The sequence below is a fragment of the Geospiza fortis genome, unplaced genomic scaffold, assembly GCF_000277835.1.
Source record: "Geospiza fortis unplaced genomic scaffold, GeoFor_1.0 scaffold362, whole genome shotgun sequence".
NCBI lineage: Eukaryota > Metazoa > Chordata > Aves > Passeriformes > Thraupidae > Geospiza > Geospiza fortis.
The window spans coordinates 730,569-746,190 of NW_005054464.1; the positions used below are offsets into that span (position 1 = coordinate 730,569).

The 15,622-nt window shown below is 41.6% G+C and overlaps 1 protein-coding gene across 1 annotated transcript in view; it reads right to left on the bottom strand.

The window, feature by feature from the left end:
- GRB10 (growth factor receptor bound protein 10) overlaps nt 1-15,622 on the bottom strand; it is a 109,280-nt gene that overhangs the window by 80,630 nt on the left and 13,028 nt on the right. The window contains 1 exon segment of the mRNA XM_031062780.1: nt 3,022-3,115. Coding sequence (XP_030918640.1) covers nt 3,022-3,115 — 94 coding nt within the window.

A 15,622-nucleotide genomic window follows, 5' to 3' on the forward strand; every position in this document is an offset into this window, starting at 1 on the left:
CACGTACTTGAAATACCCTTCACAAGAAAGGGCTTATTTACGCGGGGACAGTTGGCAGGGCTATCTCAGTCTCCACCTGAATGCTCTTTTTCCAGTTTGTGTTAAAGGGATTCAGATGCCTGGGAAGAAGCTAATCACCATTTTTATAGGCTCTGGAAAGCAGTATTGGTTCAGAACTGCAGGTGCTTGTACCAAAAGCTGTCCCAGCGAAAAGCAAAGGACCACAAGTTAATGTTCAACAGAAACTGGCAAATCTGCTGCGCTCACTGAGCGTGGTCAGGTGTGAACTGCAAGTGCACACATAAAACAACGTAACAACTACAGCTGCTCAAAGTTCAGCTGCAGTGTTTAACGCATAATACACTAAAGAGAAAAAGGCAGAGAACACCAAAACAGGAATTATTTTAGACAATTCTAATCCTTTCCCAATTTCTGCCTATGCCAATCACAGAAAGCTTTAGGTCTCCTAATAAGCATGTGCTTAAGTCAGCAAGTAATGTTGCCTCTAACTGGAAGCAAAAAATTGCCATAGTCTGTTCCAAACATCTTTATCATCAACATAATCAAGGCATACCACCAAACATTAATTTGCAGTGGTTCTACAAGTTGCTTCTGGATACAGGTTTACCCTTTTAAGCTTTAAACCAGTGTCAGTGCCAGCCAGGCTTTAATAGAAAGTAATGGATAATAAAGTTTAGTTTAAGAATAACAAAAACCAAAAAAAATAGTGGCCACAGAACATAAAAATCCATTTCATGTTAATAATCTAATCTTCCTATTTACTGTGTGACTAATATGACTGTATTGGGAGCCAGTTCAGACCATGTCACAACTCCCTGAGCTGAAGCTCTTCATGTTGTATTTTTCTATGTTCTATTCATTAATCTGGAGTTCTAGAATATACGCCAGCTCTAAAAATACTTGTACATTCAAGTTCTTGGACAAGAATATTTATTTCATACGCTATGAAAAGAGCGTAAATGCTCCTACTTGGGCAGAGCAAACACTCAAGACATGGCACAACATCACACTTAGGGCTACTTCCATTTCCAAGAGGGTACCAAAGCAGCAGGGACCTTGCTTCCCCCTACAACACTGCAAAAAGGCAGAACTCCTACAGCCCAGCTCAGCATTAAAGGCCACCACTGAGCATTTAGGTTTCAGTTCTTAATCCAGACCACTGACATAACAGCATCAAGATTGATACTATACCACGTACTTACTGCAGCAAAAAAAGTAGAAAGATATTAGGAACAGTGGATTTGATTGCTGTCAGTCAGCTGATATAAAAGAAAAATCCCAAACAAATTGTGGATGCATAAGAAATCTTTACTTCAAAAAGTACTAGGGAAAAACATTAAATGGATCTTGCTTGACCAACAGGCATTGAAATGGCAGTACCCTGTATGCAAATCAATTTTTTTAAAGACAGCTGTTTCCTAAATTATTTTGAACATTTGTCTCAAAGTGGCTGAGCCACATGCCAGGTGACACTGTCAAGATCCTTTTTCAGTACCACAATATTGAGAGAGGAAAAGAAGGATCTGAAAAGGAAGTGGGAAAATGTCAGGCTGCAAAGCTGGCATTCTGCCATCCAAACAGAGTATTACCTATCTCTTCTATAAATGTTCAGACCTCAAAAGCAGCAGATACATGCACTGTAGCACATGAACCCAGACCACACAGGATGTGTTCACCCCCACCCAAAAATCCCCTAATTAAAGGGGGATATTTACAAATAGCTTCAGAAGTCACATGTATAGATCTATTCCACAATTTAGACATCTTGATATAGGTGAAAATAATATAAGAAACATTACTAATTCTAAAACACATGAAAAATTGAACTTCTAAAATGTGTTCTGCGCAAGTAAACATGCCACTACACACTGCCTCTGCCACTGTAAGTTTTAGACTGGATTACATTGCAACCTGTTGCCTTCTCGTTTCAATTGAAAACAAAGCTTTAGAAAACACCAGAACACCTGGAGCATGGAAAGGGGAACCAGTTAAAATACAATCCTCATTACACTCTGTGTAATGGACTTGTCTGTGCAACTTTAATTGTCTTGATAATCTACAAGTCATGAAATTTGAGTCTTGCTGCCCTTGACAAGTAAAAAAGCTGAATTTTTAAAGGAAAAGTTGAGCATGTCATGTTTCGCAAATATTTTAAGTAATATGCTTATAAGCTTTTTTGTTTCAATAGTTTTGTTCTGTCTGCATTACTATGAGTTGTTGCACTCATGAAACAACATTTGAAGATGACCTTCAAGGACTTGGTTTCAAATTAAACCATCAGGAAGCCTGAGGGTAAGAGGGTTCACTGCTTAAAAGAACACTATTATCAATTATTTCAAACCTAAAACAATAAAGCTGAGCTGAACAGTCTCTGTAATAATAGTAACTATTGTCTTTTAGGTCTCTGAACAGACAGAAATCAGTGAAGACAGAGTTTTAAAATTTGTTTTAGCTTTTTATGAATGGTCCTCTTGAATTACAGAACATCTGCATTACAACATCTAGTTCAGGGCTAGCTAATCTATTACACCTGCATTACAACATCTAGTTCAGGGCTATCTTTTCACAAATGAGCTGATTTCTGCCATGGAAAGCAAATAAACATGTTGGATTTTTTTTCTTCTCCTACTGCAGACATTGAGCCAGAGCCTGTCTTATGGCAGTCAAAGATTTTTTTTAAATGCAACCTTAACATCACAAATGTTGAATTTAATGTCAGTATGTTCCTCCTCCCCACTCAAAAAATGTGAGAATGGAGAATATCCCTATCACCCAGGATAGTAATCTATCTTGGGTTACAAGGTTTGAGATGCATACAAGTCCTTCATCACTTTCACTCACAGCTCAAAGGACAGTTGTGACAAAAACCGATTTCTTCAGCTCTCCTTCTCCAACCATCCAGAACATTTTCTTTTTCACCCAGTGAGGAGAAACAGCCATGGAGGCAACACCATGCCTGCACTTGCTGTGAAGCCTGGATTTCCAGGCACTATTCCTTACCTTGGTGGTTCAGGGAGATGCGGTTAGATGGTTCTTGGAAACCTGGTTCCACCAGATCCCGCCGACCATGAGCTGAAGTCTGATCTACATTGTCCTAAAAACAGAAGAGCACAATATCTCATCAAAACCAGGCATCCTGTACTCCCTGGAAGCGACATTACATGGAGTCAAACCACCAATACAAAACAAAAAGCCCTGCCATGCCTCTGAAAGGAGAAACCAATGTCAGAGAAGGTGGGGGAACAGATCACAGGGGGACACTAGGCTGTCACATTAATACATGTGGCATGGATCCAGAATCAATGACTGTGCTGTTGGCTCATCTGTACACCAGTTTGCGTTTCAAACAGAGAAACAGTGATGTAAATGCACTTCCTAGTTTAACAAAAGTTTCTTCTTGCATCAAATTATGCAGAGGCTTGGGGCTTTGTTTTCTTTAATTCCAAGTCTGTGGCTTAGGGCTTCGTAACTAATTAACTGGACTGAAACAGATTCAGTAGTGAACTACTAAACCTCAAGAGAAATCAGAAGTTCAGTTTAGATAAACATCCATGGCTCTGGATGCCAACCTGTTGTTTTTTCATACTGGAATTCTCACAAGATCAAGTTTCATGAAGTTTTAACACAAACTGAATTTGGCTAAGTCTAAAATACCACAGTTTCTCACAGATCTTGCCAAAGAAGACAACTAGGAGAAAGCAGGAAAATTTAAATATAAACAAGAAAATAGGAAAAGCAAGGTAAGTCATATTTTAGAAGAATGAGAAGGAGATTTAGAGCAGGTGCGTGGTTTTACAAAACTGGCATACCTTTGCATACACCAGTTAAGGGTGGGTATGGAAAAATGAGCAAAGTTGTCTGCACTGATGTATCACCAAGCATAAGCTGCTGCTGTGATATATGTGACTATACACATGATCCCACTGTGCCCCAAGTGTGGGCTAAATACACAATGGCATGACCTGCTTTTATGTCAAAACAGAGGAACCACCTCCATGGTAAATGACATTGTAATTAAGGCAGAGCAGAAACAAGCATACAGTGAGCAGCAATTCAACTCCACACAACCATGAGCTCTCAGTCCAGCCCTGACAAAGTATCAGCTAATGCTCAAAATTATAATGGATGTAGTGTTTGGGGACTAGAACTCTATATAGTTATACAGTATATGAAATAAATTATCTCTTCATCAGAGGGACTGTCTCAGCAAATGCTTGAACTTTGATTCAAGTACTCAAGCACTGCTCTCAAGTGTCATCACCATCAGAGATCAGTTCAGGAGCCCACAGGCATTTATAAGACAGAAACTGACAACAGTGGTATGACTAAGGAAGGTTTTTATGAGTAAACACTGTATGATAAGATACAAATGGCATCCATGTATCTATGCCAGATACAACTGGGACCACTCAAACGTCTGCCTCCATACTGGCTATCTCCCCTTATAGCTCTTTACATTTTTCACAGTGATTTTCACAACACTGGCTGTTGTTTCATGCGCCACATCTCGCTTATCTCGTGAGTTTTTGTTATTGCTTCTCAGGAATCAAAAAAAAATCCCAAACCACATCAGACCTTCTGTCAGCACAAGTGTCTTTGTTCTAACTTCCTTGAAACACTGTGGTATTTGTTAGCTCTTTGAAGCCAATGGAACACTTACTAGGAACAAGCAACTCACAAGCTCGTGTTTTCATCAAATCCCTTGCAACCACAGGGTATCACATTGTAACATTAATAGTACTTTTGGAGCACTAGTCATTCTCACTGGATTTATCTCATTTTCTTCGGGACACCACATGAGCCATCACTGACCTGACCCACATCATCTCCATTTTTTAATTCGAGGCAGAATTAAACCTTGGGGAGGAGATGCTTATCTAGGAAATTTCAGTCAAAACTTAAAGCTGAAGCTGACTGCTCTCAGTACAGAGGCTAAAAGGTAAGCAACACGGGCATGGATAACTCAGCAGAACATCCCTCCCCAGCCCAGAGCTTTTCTCTGTGCACTTCCCTCCATGAAATTCAACATGACCAATTTTTACAGGGTAGCTAAAACCTCACAGATGCAGTTTAGCAGCATTAGTTCCACTTCCCAGGAAGAAGGCACAATGTCTAATGCAGGGATGCAGTGACAGATTGCCTCTTGGCTCAGAAGAGCAACAGGGCATCCCAAAAGAAATAAAAGTTGGAACAAGAAAACCAGCTATAAGCTATTTGTCACATTGTTTTCAGTTGCCCCAACATATAAAAGTCCCTTCTGGGAGGCAAGATTCATTAAATACTAGGTACTAACAAAGGTGAAATGGGGCCAAGATGCGTGATTTTACATTTGGGTTTCCCACAGCAGTAACACACAAACACAACTGAGAGACCTTATTTCAAGGTTTCACCTGGCTCCAGGGGCTTAACTCTCCAATTAAACCATACTTTTCTTGTTTTTTTAACTAGCAATTGCCAAAAATTTACAGGAAGAGGATACACCCTCTCTGGAATCACCTTACATCTTGTACCAGAAGATGCTGAGAACCACAGGCCTTACTCACAAAGTTAAGCCAAGCCATGGGAAGGTAGATCAAAGTTTTCAGAAGCAGAGGTTGCAGTGACTAATGACTACAGGTGCTGCCCTTGTAAAGCTGATGCCCCTGCCTGTTTCGCCCGGTGCAAATGCCTGCCCACAAGATCCAGAGAGTTCTCCGGCAGCTTGAGCAAAACAGGGAGGCAAAGGTTTCCTCCGGACACTGCGGGCCAGCAGAACCCAGGTGCTGAAGCAGAGCGACAGGCCGTGCATAAACAAAGCCACACCTGCTAGAGCAATGCGGGCAGCGGTGGGGGGAAAAGGTAAGGGCGGTGAGGTTTAAAGAGCCAGGGGTAGTTTCACATGACCCTCCGGAATCTGTTTGTGTCCGTTGTGCACAGACAAACACTGGCACCCGGCCAGCTGCAGTGGAGAGCACATGCTGGAACAAGGGTAAAAGAAGAAAGGGGAGGGGGGCAGGAAATAAAGTTATATAATTACTCTGTGCCAGCAGCCTTGTTGTCGGGCCCCGGCTCACGGCTGAGGCCGTGGCCCCCAGCAAGGTGGGCACCTGCTTTGGTCCGTCACCATGCCCCTGCTGCAGCTGAAAGCGGCCTCCAAGCGAGTCATTTGTCTGCTTCGTGGTTTAATCCCCAGCTCTCCCTCCTCTTCCAATAAATGCTCTCAATATGAAATTAAAGCACGTTACTTAACTTACTGTACCATCCAGCTATTGTAGTATTTTTAGAAGCTAGCTGAGCATTAGCCCTCGCTGACTTTTTGCATGTGCTGTTTTCTCTGTCAGTTGGCCTCTGCAACCGAGGATGATTTAATCTAGCCACTAGCAAGAGTGCCGGAGGGACCTGAAGCAGGGTCCTTTAAAGCATTAGCATTTCATAAAGCCAAACACACCATCATTACAGGTCAGATTACAGTGTCCTCTTGCAAACCTATGTTGCATGACACAAAATGTGACGTGCTTGCATCTCCTTAAGAGCCAAAGTCCACTCATAGACACTGTTATCTCTACGTATCAGTAACCAGGACAATCTAGATTTATTTTTCAATCTATAACCAAGCCTTTCAAGTTGCACTCCTTAACTATGACATACAATGTTTGCTGCTGTTTGTGCTAGCACGATAAGCATTTCAGTTATCTAAGAAAACATTAAATCTCATCTTTTAATCAGAGAATCAACCAGACATGTACTGCAGCAGCTCTGTTGTCTGCACACATGCTCTTTAATCACCTCTTTGGCTCTGAGTGCCATTGTTCCCACCTGCAGTTTAGCACAGGAGAGTATTTATCAGTATGAGAAAGCATTATTAGACAGACCAGTGCGGTGCTACCACTCTACTGCTGCTTCTCTCATCCTAGTTTTTTCAGCAAATGTTATCCAGTCAGTCATTCAGGGTAATCTTACAGGTAAATAGTGCTTAGAGAAGGGAGGAGGCAGATTTGAATGTACAAATAATGAAGTATCATTTATACTTCCCTTCTTCTCTCATTCTTTGTGAAGAAAGGGGTCTAGCATAAAAAGAGAGAGCAGCTTTCTGGAGAAGTCTGGAAATCCCCTGAAGTGGTTCAGCTTCTTCTAATTTCAGCAGTCTCTGCAAGTTTACAAGATGAAGAAAGGCTACAAGTGGCAGCACAGCTTCTCGGAAGCTCCTGGGAGCATGGCCAGACTGAGGATGTCCAGACCACCAAGACAACAGTCCCTGGTTTTGGATTTATTGTAGCTGCCTGCAAACCCACACTGCCATGCCCCTGAACAAAAGGTTCAATTGAGCAAGAGTCATGCGTACTCATGCCAGCAGTCCCACAGCAACAGATCAAGATCATGACATACTTCTGATGTTTGTACACCGTCCAGCACAACAGAAAGTAAAGTCAGACATGCTGACAGGTCTCACTGCAATTTAGGAGACTATCAAGGCAGATATGCCTCAGTTTGCAGAGAGGGCACTCCTGCCAAACAGGAGCTCCCTGCCAACCTGGCGGTGATTCTTCATCACACCAAAGTATGGGTCTTAAAATTAGCTGAGCAAAAAGAGAAAATCAGCAGAGTCATTATTTGAACCACCAAGCTTTACGCTGTTCAGGCAACTTGTGTAAAGCAAAATTAAGTACCTGATGTTAGCACAGACCGAGGAAGCTACTGCAGAGTGCTCAAGTGTAAGTGGCTCCCAGACAAAAAAGTAACTACAAAAATCCACTGAAGCGGTGAACACCAAGGGCTGTAAAAACGTGGACACAGCTCCAGGCTTCAGGAGCAGAAAGAGGATACTTCGAGAAATTACACTCTCTCTTTGTATCTACAACCTGTTGCTCTTAGAAGAAAGACACAGATAGACAAATATTTCTTTATCTGACTCAGTATTGTCATTCTTAACATGTCCCTGGAGTTTCCTTAGGAAATGAACAGATTAGACAGCATTTCTTCTGAGGATGCTTCATAAGAGTCTTGCTTTCCAAACAAAAGACTGTTTGCGTTTATGTAAAGTAACTTCCTGCACCGCTTTTTAAGCTATGTGATTCTTTATACCAAGAATTTGCAGCTTTGGTTTACTTCAAGCATCAAATGTACAAAGAGGATAATAGACTCAATTGTGCTAAGTGCCAAGTAGCCAGCTATTCATCTCAGTAAACTTTCCTATAGCTTACTGGTATCCACAGCCATCTAGAGTTCCTGCACACTCAATTTTACTCTTAGCCCTGTGAAGGCAAACACACAGGCTATTACAAGAATAAATCCAACTGACATATCCAGAGCAATGTTCAAATTCTAATCCAAACTCCAAAAGTTGATTAGTAACTCATGTGATGTTCCTTTCTTAAAAGCACAGTAGCACAGTCCCCTACCAGACAGCTGTTTGGTACAATGTGTTTTCAGCAAGCTGACACCCCAGAGTTTGAGGAAATGTGCTCCAATTAAGATCCTGAGGGAAGTGCAAGGTTCTTGGGTTTGTCCAAAGTCACTGCTTTGCAAACAATTTCAAGTTTACTCAAACAGCATGTGTATGTTTTACTGTTTTCTGCCAATGTGTTTAACATGTCATACAAATAAAGAAAACACAGGCTTTGCACACTAGGCAAAAAACTTTAAAGCGCATTCTCAGACAACCCACATATTACATAATTAAAGACCTGTAACCTGGTTTCCTGCCTCTTAACTATAGTCATTTGACTAGGTAAGACCCAAGTGAAAGGCTCAGTAAGTCAACAGAGTAACTGTGAACCTAGAATTTTAGCATTCCCATTGCTAAGAGAGCTTGTACAAACAAGGGCTTAAAATAAAGCCACTTAGCTTTGTCAAAAGTTGGGCTTTCTCTCCTGAAGTAGCAAAGCCACTAACTACAGGAATCCTTCTGATTTTACAGTACTGGCTGTCAAGACTGGGAGCAATAACCCTGGAGACCAAGAACAAACAAGCCAGTTCAGGATTAAAGGAGCAGCAAAGGCAGCAGCACATTCCTCTCAACACACCACAGCACCTCCAATCCAAATCACAGAAAACACATGATAACCTAGCAGGGTACACAGACCTGTTGTGATCCACATATTCCTACAACCCTCAGCAGAATTACCAGCCCACCACACAACATATAAGGCAGCTACACAGAGCAGGAATTAGCAAAGGGAGAAGGAAAATGAGGCTGACAGAAAAGACAGACCTGCGTCCATGGTCCATGTCTCTGCAGTGGCAGAGAATTTGTTAAATGAATCACAGGAATTATATTACATCCCATGATACAGGGGAAGGCAGAAAGGCTTGTCAGTCTGACCTTGGAGGAACTTATCTCCTGACCCCCCCCGGACTTTAGCAACTCACTGATCAGAAAACCTTCAAGTCTAAAAAAACCTGGGGGTTTGGACCCTGTTGTCAACACTGAAACCCCACAGTGTGCAAGCCTTGAGCCACTAAAGTGTTTCTTCCTAAAAGCTATAGCCCAACACAGTTATAGAAACCACTGCTACAGCTGAGCCAGAAACTTATTTTTCTGAAGGTGCTTCAGATTTATTTTTAGGAGTCTGGTTTGTGACTTATCACTACCTGCACTGCAATTGCTATCAGGGCAAACCAAAAAGCAACACCACCCAGCTTCTTTCTGTCACACCCTGCCCAACTCCCAGTGTCTCTTTGGCATCCAGAAAATTAATTAATTAATTAATTAATGTAGTCTACCAAGAGCTGGACCACAGCTAGCAACCTCCAACAGTATCTGGTAGCAGCTGTTTACTCCTAAAAGGCTTTTCTCCAGTAAGGCAGGGGTGAGCATAGTGAGTGTTAGCTGACAGCTCCAGCAATGCACTTTTACAGCATGCATACAGGCTAACACTAGAGATTCAGCTTCTCTAGGCTGATCTTTGCAAAACTGGCATTAACAGGGCTTTCAACACTCCTGAACCCAACATTTGGCAAGAACTCTCTCACTAGATGCAGTCCTCTCTTAGCAGGAACCAGCCACTTCTGCAAAAAATGAGCTGTCTCCCCCAGTTCTGCACAGAGAAAATGGATAGGATACTCCACAGTGTGCACTTCTTGGACCAGAATGACATTTATTATGGTAGAAGAAAATTCAATGCATCATGGCTGCTGTCTTTTAATCAGCTAGCAATGAGGGAATCCAACTGACAGGCTTAGAAATCCTAAAAGCTTTGTTCTATTTTTAATGAGACTAAAACCACTGTGGCTGTTAGAGACAGTTTACATAGTTTACAGCTAAAATACAGTCTTGAAATACAGAAAAGAAACAACTGCACAAAATTCTCAGTGAAAGCAATCATTCCTTAAAGGTGTCTTCACCTATAAAGTACTTAGAAAAATGAAGTATTAACTGACTGATAAAGTATCCTTTAACTTCTTTTTTTTTTAAACAAACTAGGCCTCTTTTCATTTCTAACAAAACACCACTGAATAAATGAAGTTTGTATCAGGAAATTCTTCACAGTAGGAAAGTTGCATGCTTACATGGAAATTTTGTTTCCTCTGCTGGTGCCCACAGCACCTGATAATGTATCTCTAGCTTGTACTTAATTGTAAATTAGCCTTACCTCCAAAGCAAGTCACTCTCACTGGCAAGGGACTGCCACTGACAAAGATACATGTTCAAAGCTACATCCCTGGCTGCATGTTCTAAGTTCTTTGGTTTTGGTCAACACTGACTCAAACACTGAAGTCCCTGAAAAATCTGGTATTTGTGACAGTGAACTGTACTTATCAACAGTAATTCAATTAAAAAAATGAGTTTTCTTACCATGAGAAAGTATAACCTAAAGCAGTATGTCATATCTGTCTTTCTTTTAAAGAGGCTTTTCAGTTAGATCTGGCATCAAAGAACTGACACATAACAGACTACTGTACTTAAATTGAGCCAAAAGCACAAGTTCATACGTGTTAACTGCTATACTGAATGGTGCTCAATCCAGTATAGCAATCTAGGGAATAATGCAACCCACAACAATGTGTTGTTGCTCATAAAACCTTTAGCCTATTCAAGAATCCTTAACAGGGTCACTTTCCATATTTTGTCCAAGTTTCTTAAGTGAACTGTCAGACTATATTCCTTCTTCATCAGAAGGACAAAAAAACTCATAATGGGAATGAATATTTGTACTCTGGTGCAATGGAAAATTTCAGCATCACACACTTGCTAAACACCTGTCCAATCTGAGAAAATATCTTCAAAATTATTTCCTTTAAGCTTGTATTAAAAAAAAACCCTAAAAAAAATCTCATCTATTATTTTGGGGGAAGCTGTAACACAGAAAAAAAGTACAGGATATTTGATCCTTTCCAACACACTGGCCTCCCCATGCTCAGACCTGTGAAATACAAGGTAGCTCATCTGTTCTACTTGGCATCAAATCTACTACAGCTTTGGTTATAGCAGCAGTGCTGGCCAGCTTCTTCCAAGAACACTGGCTTTGGGAGTCAGGTTTTGACAGCTCCCTTCTACCACATGGACAGGAGACGTTCCGCAAAATGCCTTGGACAGTCTGTCCTAGCACAGGCTAATGATGCCCTGAATTAACCTTGGAAAGCTCAGTGCTTGAAAGGATGAGCTGGTGGACTCTGGATCTGGCACTATAGCAACACATTTGTGTGTCTCAGACCAGGGGAGGGAGCAGAGAAGGGAAGATGCCACCTGGGTTGAAGGAACCACTGTTTCCATACAAGTGCATTCTCTTCAGGAATTTATATTCAAATTTCTATGCTTTGGGAAGTGGCAACTGCAGCACAACAACCTAAATTGCATTTAAGAGTATGCAAGCTCATAGCTAGGAAACCCTAGATACCAAGACAGATGAAACTCAACAAAGGAATGCAAGTAGCATGAAACACAAAGGCATTTATACCATCTGAACGTGGCTCTGCTCTCTTACTTAGCAATAGTGCTATCCCCCTTTTGTCTTTGTGATGGTTCAGCTTCAAACTGAGAATCTGAATGGGCCAACAAGTAAACATGGTTCTCCACAGCCCTCGACAGAGGTGATAAAATGATAAACCTCCTGCGGGGAAGGAGCCACTGTGCCACACAGACCATTAAAATTTACTCGTTGTCAGTGAGCAAACTCTCACCTGCTAATGAAATTGCTCTTCAGGTCTTCAAACTGATAATCTGACCAATTTGTCATGTTGAACAAATTCATACAAGACTACTTTGCTATCCCTCCTTGCTTCAAACTATTAGCAACATGGACCTCGTCACTCTACTTTCTAGGCAATTTGTTCAATTGCTGAAATTTAGGGTGTGCTTGGTACTCCTCTTCTCCTTCCCAACAGTGATCCTTGCTGCTAGATACATAATCAACAGGTCTAGAAGTGCCTGTCCCATCTGATCAAACCTATGATCCTGATTACCTGACCACACACCTTTCTGCTCAGATAAAGATCCATTCTCCTGTTACATGGTGCCATCTGCCCCAGAACTCACTGCTCACTTCAGACAAGGGCATTTGTAGTTCTGGTGACTCGCTCTCAATTCGATACAGAATTAACTCTTTACACATCTCTAAAACAGCAAGGCTTACCAAAAACAAACAAAAGACATTTCAGAATCTCAGATATGGGGCAAACGTTTATACACTTTAGTTGACTCCTCCATACCCTACTTACACCCCACATAAATCACAGTCTACCAGTCTAAGGCACAGTAATTATTCATGATTAATAACCTAACATCAGATCTTGTATTGGAACAGACTGCTGTGTTCTCCCCTAACCAAATATCAGGGTTACAGTCAGAGTAAATCAGTAATGTAGTTTACGCAAAAAAATGCTGGAGTCTAAGCAACAGTCTGTAAGATATGGGTACTTAAAATAGTTGTTTTGTATTGCATATTTAGCAGTAATGGGTTACTTTGCAAGCCTTCAGAATAAGGAAAAAAAACAAACCAAAAAACCCTCATCATTACCAACAGAACAACATGCTGAATGTCTGAGTTTCTTTCCTTAATCATGTATGAATCTCATTTAAGCTGTGCAGCTCTAAGAAAGTCACACACATAACTGCACCTTTCATTGTGCAAACTGCGCAAAACAGCTTTCCTGAAAAAAAACCATCCTCACAGTGATGCTCTATCAGACTTCATTAGGTTGTCACCTCCAAGTGTTAGCACACAATGGTTGGACGAAATTTCTAATATGAATGATGCTGCAGCCTGCATTACAGAAATACCAACACAGAAATTGTCAATTCATAACAGCTAGAAAAAAACCAAAAATTAAGATAAGACTAACAAACAGGAGCCATCCTGACTATTCCAGTGCATCACTGTCTTGCTCCAGTTTCTCAAAATGAAAGAAACTTACAGGGCTCAATATAGGGCCCAGTTCTCTTCAGTATCTTTACTGATGATCTGGATGAGGTTGTCAAGCATACCCTCAGTAAGTTCATGGGCAACACTAAGCTGGGTGGGAGAGCTGATCTGCTGCAGGACAGGAAGGCTCTGCAGAGGGATCTGGATCAAAGAGACAATTATATGAGGTTCAACAAGTCTAAGTGCCAGCTCCTGGACTTGGGTCACAATAACCCCATACAACACTCCAGGTTGGGGAAGAGTGGCTGGAAAGCTGCCCAGCAAAAAAGAACCTGGGGGCACTGATCAACAGCAGCCAAACATGAGCCAGCGCGTGCTCAGGTGGCCAAGAAGGCTGATGACATCCTGGCTGGTATCAAAAATAGGCCAACAGTGCCAGGGCAGTGATCATCACCCTGTACTCAGCCACACTTTGAGTCTCTGCGTCCAGTTCTGGGCTCCTTACTACAAGAAAGACATTGAGGTGCTGGAGCAAGTCCAGAGAAGGGCAACGGCACTGGTGAAGGGTCTAGAGAATGAGTCCTACAACAAGTGGCTGAGGGAGCTGGGGGTGTTTAGCTTGCAGAAAAGGAGGTTTGGAGGGACCTTATTGCTCTCTACAACTGCCTGAAAGAAGGCTGTAGCCAGGTGGGGGTCAGCATCTTCTCCCAGGCAACCAGCGAGGGGACTGGAGGACACAGCCTCAAGCTGCACCAGAGAAGGTTGAGGTTGGATATCAAGAGGAATTTTTTCATAAGAAGGGCTGTTAAAACACTGCGACAAACTGTCCAAGAAGGTGATGGAGTCACCATCCCTGGAGGTGTTCATGACTGGACACGGAGCTAAATACTATAGTCTAGTTTACAGGGTGGTTACCTATCAGAGGTTGGACTCAATGTCCTTAGAGGTCTTTTGCAACCTAAATGATTCTGATTTTCCTCATCTTCATTGTCCTTAGAAAAACAAGTATCTAGGTTTGACTATGGTAAAATCCAAGCACCTCAAAGGTACTTTTTAGCCTGAGAACTTCTCTCAATGCTCTGCCTATCTCTGTCTAACTTTCAAAAACCTAGGTACCATATGAAATGTGCATCATTGTTACACTTGTTCCAGTACCAATAAAAATATATACTTGTATCTATCCATCTCAAGGTAGTGGCTGCCATGTTTTCCTTTCCTTGAGGAAAGGGAGTTAATTGCAAGTAGCTCTACCAGTTATCCTGCATTAAGAAGATGGCTTTATCAGAAAATCTTTATTGACTTAACATTCTCTGAAGGAAGAAAATTTACAAAAGATCAGCAATTTGCATTTAAATAGTAACAAATTACATGTAAAATTGCACGCTGTCCCAGAAAACATAATACAAAGTACAAATCTTCAGTTTTTGCAGAAGCTGGCACACTAAAAGCAAGCACGTCAATCATCTCTTCATACTTGTAAGGTTTTCTTTTTGTTTTGTTCTGTTTTGAAGTTGTTCACAGTGTGTGTCAAATGACCACTTATTTTTATACAGTTCCTCACCACCTCTTTTCACACCTACTGGACACATCCAAGGAAGTTATCCACAGTACATCAGAACATACACTGAGGCACTCCTACATGGTTAGCAGCAGCTGCTTTAATTCTACACAAAGTCTATGAGACTACATTAAAGCCTCAACAGATCAAAAGGGTTTCATAACTACCAGTATGCTACTGCAGGAAGGTCTGCTGTGCCAAACATTGCCAAGGCAGCACATGAAACAAAACAAGCAAACCACCTCAAAACAAGACCTGCCCAGGTAAAGGGTCTCCAGACAAGGAGATTTGAACAGACATTGCAAACCTGGTCAGCCAGAAGAAAAGTTCAAGAAATCCTACAGTTGTAATAAATCCACATGTACAATGTTTGATCATGCTGGCTTCAGCAACATGGAAACACCACTGCTATCAACCGCAAGAACATCTCTGCAAATGGATTTCTACTGTGTGCTCCAAGAAAAAATGGGATGCAATCAGATGAGCTGCTGTTCAATTGGTATTGAAGTGGCTTCTCCTTCTCTTCTGTGAAACCACTGCTGAAGACTAGGTAGGGGAAGTGACTTGTTTACCTTGCAGTGCAAGGGGCTGGCAGCTTGCACATGAGCAGCTACCTCACTTCAGCTGAACGGTGATTAATTCAGGGTGGTACCTGTTACAGTACAACCAGTATTTATTGTACTGCTTCCTCTAGTTTTGAGCTATTCTTTCTAACCCAAAAATGCAGGTCTATGAAATAAAATGTAATGGAAAACATTCCTGC